The 18,087-nt window shown below is 33.5% G+C and overlaps 1 protein-coding gene across 1 annotated transcript; it reads right to left on the bottom strand.

Annotated features, from left to right (window-relative positions):
• Positions 1 to 16,440: 16,440 nt before the first annotated feature.
• On the bottom strand, positions 16,441 to 17,289 carry LOC111887764 (protein SMALL AUXIN UP-REGULATED RNA 12). Its single transcript, XM_023883919.3, has one exon. The coding sequence runs from the start codon at positions 17,146 to 17,148 to the stop codon at positions 16,705 to 16,707; it is 444 nt and encodes a 147-aa protein (XP_023739687.1). The 5' UTR covers positions 17,149 to 17,289; the 3' UTR covers positions 16,441 to 16,704.
• Positions 17,290 to 18,087: the final 798 nt, after the last annotated feature.

An 18,087-nucleotide genomic window follows, 5' to 3' on the forward strand; every position in this document is an offset into this window, starting at 1 on the left:
TGAACATTCATAATCAACATTTTTCAAGCATCATATAAACATGTATAAAACTTGAAACTTTGATTATTATCCTTTATTTGGATGAGAATAAACATTACCATAGTATCAAAAAACAAATTTTATGAACAAAAACACTTTGCGGTAATGATTCTAATCCAAAACAGGCCAAAAAACTCGAAGATAAGTTGTCAGGGGGTCCAACTCGTCGAGTGCATGAACTAAATCGACGAGTTGGATGAATTTGTTCATGGACTCGTCGAGTCCATCACTGGACTCGTCGAGTCTGCTGTCCCGACAGCAAAAAATTCGATTTTTTTCAGTTTTTTCCAGCAACTTGCATCAAGTATAATTGAAAACAACCCATGGCTCTGATACCACTGTTGGGTTTTTGTATACTACAACATCCTATGGTGCACATACACCCCTAAATACCTTGGATCTATGTTTTCCACTTCTGATGGAGCTTGAATTCTTGGTGTATTTGGCCTTAAAGAGCTTAGCCCAATAGTGTGGAAGCCTCAAATGGAATCACAACACACCATGGACAAATGATGAACTTGAGAGAGAATTCCATGCACACAAAAGACACCATGAACTCTAAAAAGATACAAGTGGCGATTTTGGGCAATGAAGTATCTATTTATATGTGGGATTTCTAGGGTCATGGATATAACCCAAATCCATACCCATGGGTTTTATGATCCATGGTTCATGTGGCCCAACTCTATATGTATCCATACATAAACTTGGTCCAACATGGATCATAAGCCCAACACATATAAATATAACTAATTATCATAATTAGTCCCCATAGATTTAATTAGTCTCTTTCGACCACTAAATTAATTCCAAATTAATTCTTGATCAATACTAATTAAAACATATGATTTCATATTAATATATTATTACTTATAATATATTAATAAACCATAAATAACCTTCTCTCAAAAGTTCATCCTTACAAATTGTCCTGATGATATGCAACCCAAATGGACCATGCTACTCTCGGGTCGAATACATACCAATAATAGTTATGGGCTTAGACACCTAATCCAACAGTCTCCCACTTGGATAAGTGTTGGGGTGCAAAGTTCTTTATTCATGACTTTGTAAATGTTTGACTTTTGTAAAACCCACTTGCATGTGGTGCTTTAGCCTTTAGACCCATTTGTTTGTTAGAGTGAGAGAGATACATGTAAACACCTCTATATAAGGTGGGTTTGTCCACTTGTAGAGGTGTGCTTGAGAGATGTAAAAGTGAGTGTGTAAGTGTGTGTTATTTATGTAGTCTAGATCTAGATCCTTTTTATAACACCATATACAATCAATACACCTCTTAAACACCCAAATCACCATGTTCAATTGTGCAAGCTTTAATTCTGCATGCCTAACCATGTTCTTTGTCACTACAATTGGTATCAGAGCGGGTCTTCAAGATCAAGGTGATATTTGAAGAACGATTCTCGATTTGGAAACATCTGTCGCAATTTGAACAATTTTGGTGAGTCTCTCTCTATGATCTCTCTTAATTTCATTGAATCGTGCGTTGCATTTATTTTTGATCGTTTTGTCTCGGATTGGATCGAATTTGTTTCAAGCCCAATTGCAGATCCAATTCACTTTCTTTTATAGATCAAATCCAAATAAATAGCAAAATCATATTCCAAAAATTATGTGTCCTTACTGTTTATGATCAATATTGAACTTTAATATCCATTGAAAAAGCCCAAATCTGAATCTTAATATAACTGTTTGTTGAGCCCACTTCAAAACTTCAATACTGTTCATCTATCTAGATCAATTTGTATTACTTGAAGTGAGATATTTGATATTATTGAGAATCAACAATCCAATCAAGAGCGGTCAACATTAAAGTCAAAGTCGATAAAATCGAAACTCGATTTGCATTTAAATCGACATTTACTTTATAAATTGTTGATTAAATACAAGTCGTAATTGGCTTTTGAGTTTGTTAGACATTGGTTGAAATTGATTTCGATTTTGGATGATCAGTTCGCTTTAATCATCTGAAGAACTCATATTAGATTGATATATAATTTCCAATTTTGATTTTCAAGTATTGTTTGGTGTGTCGATGTCTGTCTTTGAGTTTTGATGTGAGAAATCGATGTTAATCTCCTGGTGTCAACTGTTATTAAAATCGACTGAGATGGTTTAAAATCAATGATGTCGGTATCACAAATTGAAGAATGGATTGTTGATTGTTATCTACTCAGAAGTGATACCGATTTTAGTGTTCGAAGATCTAAGATTTGAAGTCAGGGAGTCGATGTTTGAAGACGTAATTTGATTTTCGATTTGGGTGACGAACAATTCTGTTGATTGAACTTCGTTTTGAGTCAAACGAAGGCCGATTGATGAGTTTGGATTGATTTCGAAGGGTCAAGTTTGATTCGTTGTTAATGAGTGATTCTTGATTTGGGATCGATGGTTTCAATGAATGAACAGTGGGTACAGATTATATACGAAGTATCGAGTTTCAAAGTCGTTAATTTTGGATTTGGTTTGTGTATTAAACGCGAAGGCAAGTTAATTGAAGAATTTGATTATGGAATCGATTTCAAAGGTTTTGATAATTTTGGGGTTGATCGATTCGAAGGGTACATGCTTTGGGTTTGGGAAGATCAGTAAGAAACGAAGACTGTAAGAACGAGAATTTGATTTTGGAGATCTTGAGGTCAAGAAACGAAGGGTCTATGAATGGATTGCAAAAAGCGAAGGGTAATAGATGAATGAAAAAAACGAAGAACTGGAACTGGGTTAACATTCGAAGGGTATCCTGTTCATTACTGTTCACAGTCAACTCTTCGTATCCTTCGTATGTTTTGTCAAATAGTCTTGGTATGGATTGAAAAGAAAGAAAAGAGAATTTTCGAAACCGGTCCTTATGGCTTCGTATGATTGGCAAAATCATTCGTATGAATTGAAAGAAAGCACCAAGTTTCGAATAGGGCCCTGAAACCTTCGAATTTTTGTCACTTCGCAAATTAACTCAAGTTTCGAATATTTGACATTTTTCACCCAAATTCGAAAATTTTTGGAAGCTTCAAATATTTGTGGAATCTTTGTATGAATTGCGAACAAAGAGCAGAATTTCAAAAATGGTCCCTGAGACTTCGAATTTTTGGCAATTTTCACCCAAATTCGAAAAAGGACTATTTTTTGCTGAAAATTGAAGAAAGTGCATTTCAGGCCCCTGCAGTTTGTGCAAATTGACGCTTTCTACCTAGCTTTGGAAAAGGGGGAGAGTTTTGCATATTTTGTTGTTTTGGGCGCAACGGGTCACTGCAGAATTTTGAAACTGACAATTTCTACCCATTTTTGAGAAATTTTGTCAAAGGCGATCCGTGAACGAAATTAAAAATTGATTATTTTTTGGATTTTCCGGGTTGAAACACAAAGTTTATGCCACATGATAAGGGGGAGTTTTGACACGAAAAAATCCGAATAGAGCACGTTCTTTTTCCTTTGGAGTTTTATAATCATTTTTTGATTATAAAAAGGGGGAGAAGTTTTATATGGAAATTCGAACTTGAATTTTTCATATTACGTGGATTTGAAGACCGAAGTGATCTTGAAGTTTTGAAGCCACGAGATGATGCAATTGGAAGTTCGGAAGTGATGTATTCGAAATGGGTTTGGTTTTATTGAAGATTTTTGGGGTGTGTTTTTATGCGCAACTTTTGGGTGATTATTTGGAGTTTGGAATACTCTTGATCATTCGTTGCTGCTCGGATTGTATGGTCTCACATCCTAGAGCCCAAATTGAAGAATCATGGAAGAATTGAAAATTGAAGTTCGTTTCGACATGTGTCACCTTTGAGGCTCGACCCGTGTAGTGCTTGATTTTGGAAGATTTGAAATGGGTCATTCATTCCTAACTTTGAGGGGGGGAATGTTGGGGTGCAAAGTTCTTTATTCGTGACTTTGTAAATGTTTGACTTTTGTAAAACCCACTTGCATGTGGTGCTTTAGCCTTTAGACCCATTTGTTTGTTAGAGTGAGAGAGAGACATGTAAACACCTCTATATAAGGTGGGTTTGTCCACTTGTAGAGGTGTGCTTGAGAGATGTAAAAGTGAGTGTGTAAGTGTGTGTTATTTATGTAGTCTAGATCTAGATCCTTTTTATAACACCATATACAATCAATACACCTCTTAAACACCCAAATCACCATGTTCAATTGTGCAAGCTTTAATTCCGCATGCCAAACCATGTTCTTTGTCACTACAATAAGTCTAAAACTATTATTCAAGTATGACTCCAAGATCCCGACTAGCAATCGTAGCTCTTAAAGCTGCTGTCAAACTCTGAACAAATCAAATGACATGTCCATTAGATAAGGGATCATATATTCCTCCATTCTAGATATCATATAGACTGAGACATGGATTACAATCATTCTCTCTGTCCATTTGTTGTTTCCCGATTTCCGATTTATGACGACTGACTAATTGAACAAATCAAATCAGTCCAGGCCTGGCCGAGCACTTACGTTTTTCATCACCAAATCATCGAGGGGCTCACAGATATCGCTTTTATCCCGAAGGTAAAAGGAATGGATAAACTTCGACTCATATGGCTTGTTCTACTACTTGTTGAATCATACACAAAGGCACGTTTTATAACATCGAGTTACCAATGCGTTTTCGTGCAATCAATGTATAACCAACTCATAGTAACAACTCATATCTCTAGGTTTGAAGATTATAAGATATTATCATCTCATGATCACTCGTGATAAAATCCATGAAGTGATTCCAATGAGCGCGGGTTGAATCCAATACTCGGAACTTATGAGCACTCATGAGTGTTGTAGCCCTTTGTCCAACATCTTAGACCTCTACAAGCCAACCCATGACAGTATTAATTCATATCTACTTCCAACATATGATCGACTGTGGATGGTTTGAATAACTTAGTCATCCAGAACAATGACCTAGTTTATTCTAGAAGTCAAAACATGCAAAATGAAACACAAGAATAATTGAATCGAATATGGTATCAAAACCTATGAACATAAATAAAACACCTTTTATTTATCACCATATGATTACACATTATTCATTGTATACTGTTTCAGCTATCAACTTTATTCTTGAATTTAAAACAATAGTTGTCCCATGCTCCAAGCATGTACACTATGTTTTCTAAACACTAGTCATGCCATACACCAAGTATGCATACTATGTTTGTCTATGATCTTTACTTTGTGAAATATATCAATTGAATGTAACTCCAATGATCCTCCTTTCATAGTCCCAAATCCTTACTGCAAATGCAAGAATTCCAAATTCATGTCATTTACTGAAATCTGTTAGATTCTAAACTTATATGCATTGATCCTCTTGTAATGATTATGCACAAAGTCAGAAAGACTTGACAACAAACATTACAGAGCATTCCAAAGGAGATCAACTCCTTGGAAACATCCTTCTTGCATTAAGTTTCCTTATCTTACACAGACTGAATAATTTCTAACTTTGAAACATTTCCCTATTCCATTTTGACTATTACTTCTGAACAAGAGTTGCCTCCTTACATATTATGTCAATATGGTCCTTCCAGAATTATCACTATACTTCCAACTGTCCTTGAGCAACCAATCTTTGGTAAACCTTATATTGTCCTCGATAATTGTTTAATCCTTTTAGTCATATCCAATTCTAGACCTTTTCCCTTCTTAATGCCCCAGGCATTTGGAAAATTTTAGAAAGGATGAATATAGCACACGCAATCGATCCTATATCCGAAGCCTATGGGACACGATTCATGATGTCTTACATAAAGACTAAACCAATCTTTTGCTATAATATTTCCTTTTCAATTTGCCAAGTTCTCAAGATTCTGATTATGAAAAGGGATGTCATAATCATAATCGAATTTTAGAACGCAAATAATGGACCCATATATTAGAATTTTTGTATGTTGAGCCATTCCAACATAACATTCATATATATACTTGACTAAATACGATTAAAATCTCAATCTAAGCTTTTAGATTTGAGATGAAGTATAATTTCATTTCCCGTAATTATAGCAAAAACAACTTTTTCCCAATTGAAACCTTTTGTTTTCTATAATTAACATTGCTAACTTGCAACCTTTATCATAATTATCATGCTCCCACTAACATGATGATTATTAGCATAACACTTATGCTCCCACTAGCTTTGACATGTACTCAGAAATCAGCTAAACTTCTAGAAAAAACAATACTTTATTGACTTTCTTACCAAAGTTCAGATTTCTGATACTAGATTGCTTTGATAAAACTTTATCAATATCATACACCTTATCTTAGATAGCTCACAGGTGTGTCTAAACAATTTCAGAACTATGAAAAGGGATGTCGTAATCATAGTCTCAATTGTTTAGACCTTTGCCACTTCTCACAAGTCCATGTTAGTGTGCCGGTTAACCACACAGCTCCACTAACGACTTTAAGAATGTAAATATCACAATTGCTATCTACTTCAAATCTACTTTGTGGAAGTGTTTCCTCACCATCATTTTCATGAATCAGAGAGAAACCTTATGACCCTTAGATTTAATGGTGTATGTGTTATTATCCATGTGAATTGTCAAAACCATAGTCACAAGACAAGGATAATGACAAATCCAAACTCATATGGACTGAACTCAATCTTAATTTCTTGCCACTTGGCAGCTCAAGGGCCTGCCATTGCTTCCAAGTTGTTGGCAACCAATTGAGAACTCTAAGAACTCATATGCAAAGCCAACTTTAACTGGAATGGGCACAGAATATGTCAACACAATAGGTTATAAACCTCAAGTCGTATGCTAGTGAAGAACTTCAGGTTTTATTCTTGATTAGTTCTTGAGACTTTCAAGACCTTTATGACTCCCACTGTTCTCTTGACATATAAGACTTTCTTGTCAGATATTAAAGAGATAGTGTGGATTCTAATCAAGACAAACACTTCACACAATTGGCCTTAGTTGGTCTTTGTTTTATCCAAAACATCACAACTTACTAATTTCAAATGTACAAGAGTAGAAAACTTTTACTCTTACATTTGATAAGTGTTTTAAACCTTCTTTAATACATGTCACTCAAGTTACAATTTTAGAGTATAACTCTAAGAATTGTTTTTGGAACGAAGTATGAATCATCTTCTTGATTTAACCACTTCAACAATTCATAACTCCTCTTCTTAACTATCAGAATGCACTTAGAGGATGAATTATGATAAGGTCTCAAAATCATTAAGATGGTCTTAACACATAATACTAAAGTACTCTCCCATCTTTTCAAATTTGAGAAACTTTTATCTTTCTGCCTAAATTGATTCTTCTTATTCGCTCTGCCATACATTGGGACCTTTTCCAATGTCTCAGAATTACACTTAAGCTTGTAAGTATAACCATATTTACTGAGCTATAGTAAATTATGACGAATAGTCTTATCGATCTTTTGTGGTGGACTCTGCCCAGTGCACAAGAATGTGTACCTGATCCCTTAGTCCTTCACTTAACTCACACATCCGTGTGAACAAGTAGTTAGTCTTATTTTTTCCAATGCTCGAAAGTTCTCATTCATCATGCTATACAACTTGCATGATTCCAAGTTTCTATCCAACTGAAACTTGGGTGATGAGAATCTTTCCTTATTTGGTAAATTTAGACACTACCACAAATAAAAGAATCAAATTCATATTTTCACTCTTGCTCGTAATGGAATCTTATAAGCAACACAGATTTTCACAAATGCCACTGTAAGGATATTTTAAAATAAATAAAATCAAAAGATTTACCTTTTATTTTAAAATTTTAGGGAAAAACTTATCCTTACAATCCATATGAAAACTTGTTGTTATCTATTCCTAAGCAAAATATCATAACTCCTAAGAAGTAGCTCAAGAATCCGATCTTCAAACTACGTGATAGAAATCTATCTACGCGATCAGATTCAACATATTCTTTCTTTAAGTTTCTTCACTTTTCTTTGATTCTTAAAACATCAACATGTGACCCAGTCACATCATGTATCAAGAATCTCATAATAGAAACTTAGCAGAGTTAGATAGTGGACTTTACCTAAAGTAGAGTCAAACTTATTGACTTTAACATCCTTAGGTAAATTTGGCAGCTTCGCAACCAATGCCCCTTTCTTTGGCAATATAAACATATGGACCCTTTGGTAATGGGACTATCTCAGACTTATTTTTTCTCTTTACCATTTGGTCAACCGAGTTGACTATGGCCGATCCCTTTCCATTGGGAAGAGGATGCTTTTTCTGGATTTCCAGTGTCATCATTGTCAATGTCCATAAAGTTTTTAGGAAGTTGATCTTAGCAAATATATAAGATCATTAAGGGTCTTGTCATAGTCTGTTTCATAGGTGTTCCAAAAGAACTCACTATGTGACTTAGAAAGTAGTTGAGCCACCAACTTTCTCAAGACTTTGACACCTAACTCTCCCGGCTTGTCAATATGTGACTACATCTCCAAGATGTGATCACACATAGACCTTTGCTTGCCAGTAGGGCTTGAGTGACCTTAAACTTTTTAGGAACTTGTGGGTTAGGGAGAATAATTGGAGGAGGTGAAAGAAGTATGATTTCCATGGGACATCATCTTCATTTAGGAAAACTTGTTTCAAGAGATTTGGGAAGATCACAAATGTCTAAACCAGACATCTTTTGGGAGATTTTCAATATAGTTGATTTAAAGTCCTTAATATAACACCCAATATGAAATATTAAGGCTAGGACCCAACACAAGACTTTTATAACTTGGAAGAGGGATGTCGTAATCCAAGCTATAAAATATTTGAAGGTAGGTGAATGATGATTCACCAATTTCCACCATGAAAACGAAATATATATTATTAGGTTTAAATTTGTTTTTGAAACTCCTAGATCTTTGAGATTCATTGAACTATTCAATGGCATGTTTCAATCTCGAGTGTGCCCTTCAGGTTTTGTGATTGGGATGCCGAGGATCACAAAACAAGGTGTGAAGTAACCATGCAAATTACTTGGTACCCTTAAGTGTTTACCCCTCAATCGATGTGTCGGTTAACCACACACGCTCCATCGATATTTTGATAAACATTAAGTTACCCTTTGCCTACCTTGTTAAACACAAGTTAGTGTGCCGGTTAACCACACACGCTCCACTAACCGACTTAAACAAAGTGCAAAGTGTAATTTCATGGATTAGAACCTTATTCGTTTTTTCCTAAGTAACTAAGATTGTGTATTTTTAAAAGGTTTAGTTACTTAGTATTTATCATTAATACTTTTAATGAAGGGAGAATTATAGTCCTTGTCCTACCCGTTCGGCTAACGACACTCCACCGGTCAAGGAAGCGGTGGGTGAGAGTGGAAACCCATTAAACTGCCATTTTATAGGCAGTAACCTTATACCCCCCTTATAGACCGGCTTCGTGAATGAGGCCTACTAACGGTAAGACTGACTTTGTTCTTATACATATATATAAGTATTAACTATTAATATTATAATAGTATAAGGGTGTATTTTAAACATTTAAGATACTTGGTGGTTTAATCTATTATTTAAACTATACTCTTAATTTAATTAAACCTAAATCATGTCTTTATGGAATTATTAACTCTTTTAATTAGACACTTTAATTAATTTAATGAAGTCCATAAAGTTTGAAATTTAACATTTAAAATTCTTGGGTTTGGAATTAAAGTGTATATGGGGTTTGACTTTAAAAATTCCAAAACTTGAGGACAAGTTTTGAACAATTCAAAAAACTTGTGGTTTCCATAACTTATGAATTTTAAAGTGGTTTAATGGAAAAAACCCCTTCAAGTTCCATAACTTGTAGACAAGTTATGGAAGACTTTAAAAACATTAAAAAATGTGACTCTTCATTTTTTTCATAACTTATGGAAATTTTATGAGTTTTAAAATTCATAAATGTGACTTTTCATGTAACTTGAGGAAAAGTTACAAAAACACATATTATGAACAATTTCAAGATTAATTTGGATTGAAAACAACTATCTCATAATTTTCCCATTAATCTAAACAAACTCATAAACATGAACATTCATAATCAACATTTTTCAAGCATCATATAAACATGTATAAAACTTGAAACTTTGATTATTATCCTTTATTTGGATGAGAATAAACATTACCATAGTATCAAAAAACAAATTTTATGAACAAAAACACTTTGCGGTAATGATTCTAATCCAAAACAGGCCAAAAAAACTCGAAGATAAGTTGTCAGGGGGTCCAACTCGTCGAGTGCATGAACTAAATCGACGAGTTGGATGAATTTGTTCATGGACTCGTCGAGTCCATCACTGGACTCGTCGAGTCTGCTGTCCCGACAGCAAAAAATTCGATTTTTTTCAGTTTTTTCCAGCAACTTGCATCAAGTATAATTGAAAACAACCCATGGCTCTGATACCACTGTTGGGTTTTTGTATACTACAACATCCTATGGTGCACATACACCCCTAAATACCTTGGATCTATGTTTTCCACTTCTGATGGAGCTTGAATTCTTGGTGTATTTGGCCTTAAAGAGCTTAGCCCAATAGTGTGGAAGCCTCAAATGGAATCACAACACACCATGGACAAATGATGAACTTGAGAGAGAATTCCATACACACAAAAGACACCATGAACTCTAAAAAGATACAAGAGGCGATTTTGGGCAATGAAGTATATATTTACATGTGGGATTTCTAGGGTCATGGATATAACCCAAATCCATACCCATGGGTTTTATGATCCATGGTTCATGTGGCCCAACTCTTTATGTATCCATACATAAACTTGGTCCAACATGGATCATAAGCTCAATACATATAAATATAACTAATTATCATAATTAGTCCCCATAGATTTAATTAGTCTCTTTCGACCACTAAATTAATTCCAAATTAATTCTTGATCAATACTAATTAAATCATATGATTTCATATTAATATATTATTACTTATAATATATTAAAAAACCATAAATAACCTTCTCTCAAAAGTCCATCCTAACAAATTGTCCTGATGATATGCAACCCAAATGGACCATGCTCCTCTCGGGTCGAATACATACCAATAATAGTTATGGTCTTAGACACCTAATCCAACACCCAAAACAGCCTAAGATGTGAAACTCTATCCCAATTGCAAAATTGGGCATAAAGTGGAAATTCACATTAACTGCAAGGGCCTGTTTCGAAAATAATCTCATTTCTTAGAATTTTCAGCCCAATGTCGAAGTTGGGTAAATTCTGCTAATACTTTGAAACTTCAAGGATTCAATGGGAAACTTCTTCATTCTTCATAAGTTTTGTCACCATTTCAAAGTTGGGTAAAAAGCGTTAATTCGTTTAAAGAATAAGGACCATTATCGAAAATTTCTTTATCTTCCCAATTTCACCGGATGCATATGACGAAGGAATTGAATCGACCTTCATTATCCAAAAAGCATCGAAGCACAGATAAGGATTCTCAACATCGAACCCAAATCAATACTCGACATCAGTACTTAGCAAAGGATCTTCGACATCGAGGCATGTACAGACTTCTCTTTTAGATGTAAGGAACCGATTTCAATTTCACAATCAGTCGACCCTTCGAAATTGACATATCAAGGCTTCGAAATCCAACTGGCGACCATCAACATCGATACCCAAGGCTTCGATTATTGACTCCAAAATAATTAATTCATCACACTGATGACTCCAAGCCGTCGACATCAAACCATTTACAGACCCATCGACCATCTTCTCTAAATAATTTTATTCCCATTCGATTAGTCACCCAATCCTTCATTCCTGCACTCCAAAATAGACATCAATGCATCACATTCCAACCCTTCAAAATCAAAACTCAATTTTGAACCATCAGAGTTCGATTCTGATACCATTCGTTATCAAGTCTACCCAAAACATCTTGATCCCAAATCTTCATTTCAACAGCTTTCGTTCCCAAGTCCATAATTCGAATCACACCTTCGTTCCCAAGTCCATAATTTGAATCACAAATTGATAAGTGTTTCGCAACTTGTTGTGGGCACTGGCAATCAGGTTGTTTTTGATGAAGAAGGGATTGTGATTTCGAACAAAGAAACGAAAGAAGTTCTACTCAAATCCAAAATAAAAGGCGATATGTTTACCCTTCACATCAAACTAATAATTGGTGTTCCCTCAGTTTGTCTACTTTCGAAAGCTTCATCAGATATAAGTTGTCTATGGCATCGAAGACTCTCTCACTTGAATTTTAAGAATTTGAGCAAATTGGTGGTAAATGATCTTGTTCGTGGTTTACCAGTTTTAAATTTTGATAATGATACTTTATGTGCAGCTTGCGAACAAGGGAAGCAACATAGACAAGGTTGTCCTATTTTCATTGATTCAAAGATCGTTGAACCTTTGGAAATTCTTCACATTAACCTTTGTGGGCCTTCGATTGTTGAAACTCTCAACAAGACAAGGTACATATTGGTCATTGTTGATGATTTTTCACGGTTTACTTGGGTGTATTTTCTTCGACTGAAGTCTGAAACAGCTCAAGCAATGATTGACTTTATCAAACACATTGAAGTGAGTTTAAAGAAAAAGGTTTGTAACATCAAGAGTGATAATGGCTCAGAGTTCAAGAATATTGTTCTTGATTCGTTCTTAACTGACAAAAGAATTTCACATAATTTTTTCTCTCCTTACACACCTCAACAAAATGGTGTTGTCGAAAGGAAGAACCGATCTCTCTGCGAAACAGCAAGAACAATGCTTACATATGCGAATCTTCCACAGTATCTTTGGGCTGAAGCAATTTCGACAGCTTGTTTTGAAACAAGGTCGTTTTTTGGAGGAAAACCTCATTTATGTGACGTTTTCTTTGAAAGCATTGTTGATTGTTCTTTTGTGGTTTTTTAGTGGGAACAACAATGCAAATACTTTTTGGAGTAATTGGCTCCAAAATCCTCTTCTTTTGTAATTGGTTCTTTTTCTAACTTCTTGGTAGTTTTAATTATTTAGTTGTTCAAAAAATTTCAACTAACACAATACTAAATTTCTTATAAAGGACAAGCATTTATTTAGTTTCTTATTAGCATATAAAATATTGTTGATTGTTTCAATTATAGCTACAGCGAAAGGAAGATTTTTAAAACGAAAACTTTTAAAATTTTATTTGTGATCTACCATTCCTCAAAAAACATTAAATGCTTTAGTTTTATTTCGAATGAAAATATTAATTTTAAAAGTTTAATAAATGAATGTTTCTAAAACTTCTAATAGGTCAATGTTTAGAATAATAGTAATATGATGATTATTCATCTATTTTTGAAAAGCTACTTGTAATAGTTTCAATTTATTATTAACAAATGAAGGCATGTATTATGCATATAGTGTTTAGGCAGGGAACTTACAATATGCTTGTTATCAAGTTTAAATTTTAAATTTAACAGTAGATATGTTTAACCATATTTTTATTATGAACTATTTTATAAGGCCTTAGTAAATATGTTTAACGATATTTTTAGGGATCATGACTTAAAAGGGTAACATACTTTTCAGTTTGTATACATTTAGTCACTGAGTTTTTTTTGTCCACATTTTCTCATTAAACTTGTTGAACTGTTCAAATAACATACTTATGACCTACTATAGCAGGTTTAGCCAGTTTCTGGTATATTTGGCAGATCCGACGATACTCCTGTCATCTCCTCCGACGAGACTCCGGCCACCTTGAGTTTTCTGACGATTTCAAACACATCTTGAATTCCTTAATCGGATTTACAGATGTGGCTCTTGAAGACGACCCACCTTTTTCCCCAATCTTGAAAATGTGAAATCCCAAAATCAAAAAAAAACATGGAGCTTAAAGAAGATACATCAAACAAGAAACCTATTGATGAAGGGTTTCTTCCAGATTTGCAGATCTAATGAAGGATTCAGATTTGGATATCTGATGATGATTTTTGTGTGAGTGTGTGGGTGTTCGATTTGCAAACTTAAGAACTCAAAACCAAAGATCAATTATTCATCTTCATCTTCTTCTGCTCAAACTCAAGAACACATCATTGTTTTTCTCTCTAAAAATGATTTTTTTATTATCTTCAAGCTGAAGAATGATATGAACACGAACGAAGTTCATGTTCTTCATCAACTTCGGTTTTTCTTTTTGTTCAAGAACACAAATTTAATTTATGGGTTTGTCTTCATGTTCATCATTAGAGTGTTGTTCCATATCTATTGTTCATCGTCTTCATCTTCTTTGTTCTTGGAAGTCAACAAAGTACAAACAAAACAACACAATGTACAAGTTCGTGGATGCATTATCCTTTGAACCAACTCACATAAAATCGATTACTTCTATGTTCTTGGAAATTGTTTCTGAAAAGAAGATGAACATGATCGGAAATCAGATTTGGGAAGAATATGAAGGCGATGAAGATCTACAAACCTTGAAGATCATTGTGTGTGTGTTCATCTGATAGTTCTTCTGTTCAAACTCAAGAACATATATCATTTTTTCTCTCTCTAAAAATGATTTTTGAGTGTAGGGTGTTTGATCTTCAAGCTGAAGCACAATATGAAGAAGTTCGAAGTTCATGTTCTTCATCAACTTCGATTTTCCATTTCTGTTGAAGAACACAACTTTGATTTATGGGTTTGTTTTCATGTTTTTCTTCAGATTTTTCAATTTATGTTCTTGAGTTCATGTTTGTTTTAGATTTCTGGTTTGGAGATGAAGTATTGTGTTATATATATATATATATATATATATATATATATATATATATATATATATATATATATATATATATATATATATATATATAGTCGGAGATTCGCCGAAGAAGACGACCGGAGTGTCACCAGAGGTGACAAATATGCCGAAAACCGGCTTAACCTCCGATAATAAGTCATAAGGATATATTTTGAACAGTTCAACAAGTTCAATGCAGACAAAAAAAAAACACAATGACTATGTACAAATTAAAAAATATATTATTCTTTTAAGTCATTATCCCATATTTTTAGTATGAACTACTTTACGAGGCCTTAGTTTTGATTTTCACAGCGTCTACTCCTGTTGTAGACGAATATTTGTAAAACCAAAATTTGATTATAATAACTACAAGTAGTTAGTGTTGAATTGCATGAAAGATGCCACAAGTTATTTTATTAAAAAATTAAATACATTAAAATATTAAAATGCCATTTTACAGGCAACAGAATATAAATTTTAAAAAAAATCCACTGTGTTATTTAATAATGGATTTACTATACGTATCCCATTATCGAATGCATCTTTTATGCCAATCTAATAATTATTATTTTTAAAAAAGTAATATATATTTACCAAATGAACCTTTTTATGTCACTCAAATCATTTTATGTCAATTAAATCGATTTTTTTACTTTTTAATATATATTTTAAAGAATGCACCGCTTAATTACTTGTGGTATCATCACTACCATGATTCTACTTTTTGTCAAATGAGATGGTTAATAACTACTTATTTTGCAAAGCTTAATTATTTGTGGTAAAATGGTGTTATTTAGAACATTATTCATAATAGGAAAGTTTTTTCACAATGCTCCTTAATATTATGTAATAGCCGCGTCATCAATCCAAAAAATTTAACTAAGATCTACAATATAAGAGTTCTTTAATTTACATTTTCACATAATTTATTAAATAGATCTATATTATTATGGGATTTTTGGTAGAAGTTGTTAACTTGGTATTGGTTGAGTATATATGAAACTTACCATTTTATTGAAAAGGTTATATAAAAGAGTTGTTTGATTAATAAGTTATTTAAAGAAAAACTTTTAATAAAAAAGCTCACATTAAATAAATAAATAAATAAATAAATAAAAACTTTTTCAAAATAAAAAACTAGCTCTTAGGAGATATAATGATTCTATAGTACAAGTCAGTTATCTTTTTCCTAGTCAAAGTTTCGGGGTAAGTGAATAATTATGAGTATTTTAACTTTTCAATTTCTAATTCTCTCTAAATACATATATTTCGAAACATTAATATGTTTCTAAATACTTTTAAGAAAAAAGGTGATTCAAACGTAGTTCACAATTGACTAAGTAAAATTATTGCCTATGCTCGTATTTTTTTTTTCCTTTCTAAAAAAATACTAAAAATCAAATAAAATGAAGAAAAACTGCATTTCCATAAATAACCCTTAGTTTTTTATTCAATTATTCAGCATTTTGGTCAAATTTCAGTTCCATCTGATTACATTCCCCAATTCGTTTCATCATGTTTCAAGATAAAACGATGGATGAAATAAAATATGCAAAAGGGGTTCGATGTAATTTATTTGAAAAGGAGAGTCAATTTTAGACAAGTCTAACAACACAGGGGCTTCTTTTGCCAATTAATAAAACATAATCTAAACGAAAACCGGTTTGGTAATAATAATACAACAAACTTATGAATTCAATTTGTTTCCATTCAACTCGGAACAACTCGGAACGATTCGGCCAGAGTTTATTTACAACTCATCTTCCCAATCCACCAAGCAAAAAACACCCAAATCGATTCTACTTCACCCAGATTTTACACAGAAAAGGGTGAAATAGACAACAACAAAAAAAAGTCTCTAAACTACTTCTAGTCTTTAAAAATCAGAATAGTAGTTAGATTTAGGAGTATGAAACTCGGTTCAACTCAGTTCCGGACTCACCAGCAGCTTTTAGTACACAGATCCATGAAGCAGCGGCTTAGATTCCGCTACGTAACTTACGTGACAAAATCTCTGAAATTCTTCGAGATTGACGAACCGGCTTGATTTGTTATTGGTATAAAGTTCCGGCCGGGAAACGAAGCGGAGGATCTCTTCGAACTCGGACTCCTCACAAGGTATCGTTAATGGACCTTTGTTACAGAAGCCGTATTCTTCTTCGGCTTCCCTTAGAAGCTTCTGGAACATAGGGTGGTTCAGGTAGGTTGCTCTCACGATAAACCTCCGGCAACTACTACCGACGCAGATCGCGACATGTCCCGCCGGCACATCGCTTGCCATCAATCTTCGAGAAGATGATGATGAAGAGGTGGCTCTTCTACGCCAACGACATAGCATCTGTCTGACTCTAACAATGTGGCGGATTCTGCTTGATGTTCCGATGGCCGGTGACATTTCGACGTCGGAGTTGGAGAGGGTGAGGTTTGAATTGTGTGGTTTTTACGGTTTAGGGATAAAACTGTATTTTAGATGTAGTAGTTTTATAGGGCTTTGTGTTGGCTTAAAAGACCAAAATGCCACTGGAGACTATGATATTTACAAAGATTATGTTGTTTGCCATGTGAGTCCAGACTACCAGGTCGTTCTGTAATTTTAATCTTTTTCAATGTTTATTTAAGGGTTAGGTCTCTACTTAATTAATCGTAGTTTATTAATAGAGAAAAATGACAATATTAATAGAAACTCTTAACTTTTTATTTTCTTAAAATTAATTAAAAATTCAGGGTTTTCTCCATTGGAGTTGATATTTCAACTTGTTTATTTTATCTATTCATTTAAATTTAAAATGTTTTGACACTTTTACCCTTATTTTAAATTTACAAAAACAAAGAAAAAAAAAAGAAATAAATACTCCATGTTTTATACGTGCCCCTTTTTTCTTGTTCATAACTTGTCTAACACAAATTAATATGTTTTCTTTTAGTCGATCCCTACTGACTGATGCTTTTTATCCCTACTAACTGGTGTTTTTTATTCCTCCATTTATTCATTTTTTTTCTTATTTATCATTTGAATGAAAGTTAACAAAAAATCATTTGTTTTCTCATATATATCCATCGAAGGCATTATCTTTTGCACATGTAATGAAAGATAATTGTTTCAAACTAATACATATGGTAATAAATTATTCAAACTAGTTCATATCAAATCATTATAAAATGTTTCCCAAAAAAAATATTGGAATCATAATACAATCACTTAAAAAATTGGATATGTATTTAAATCAAATAAGTTGCTCTCAGACATTTAATTTTCATTATTCATATGGAAGTCATCAATAGAACTTGAAGGGTTGTGTGTTTGTGATGATTCCACAAACTCGAATCTTGAAGG

The sequence above is a fragment of the Lactuca sativa genome, chromosome 4, assembly GCF_002870075.4.
Source record: "Lactuca sativa cultivar Salinas chromosome 4, Lsat_Salinas_v11, whole genome shotgun sequence".
In the NCBI taxonomy this organism is placed as follows: Eukaryota; Viridiplantae; Streptophyta; class Magnoliopsida; order Asterales; family Asteraceae; genus Lactuca; species Lactuca sativa.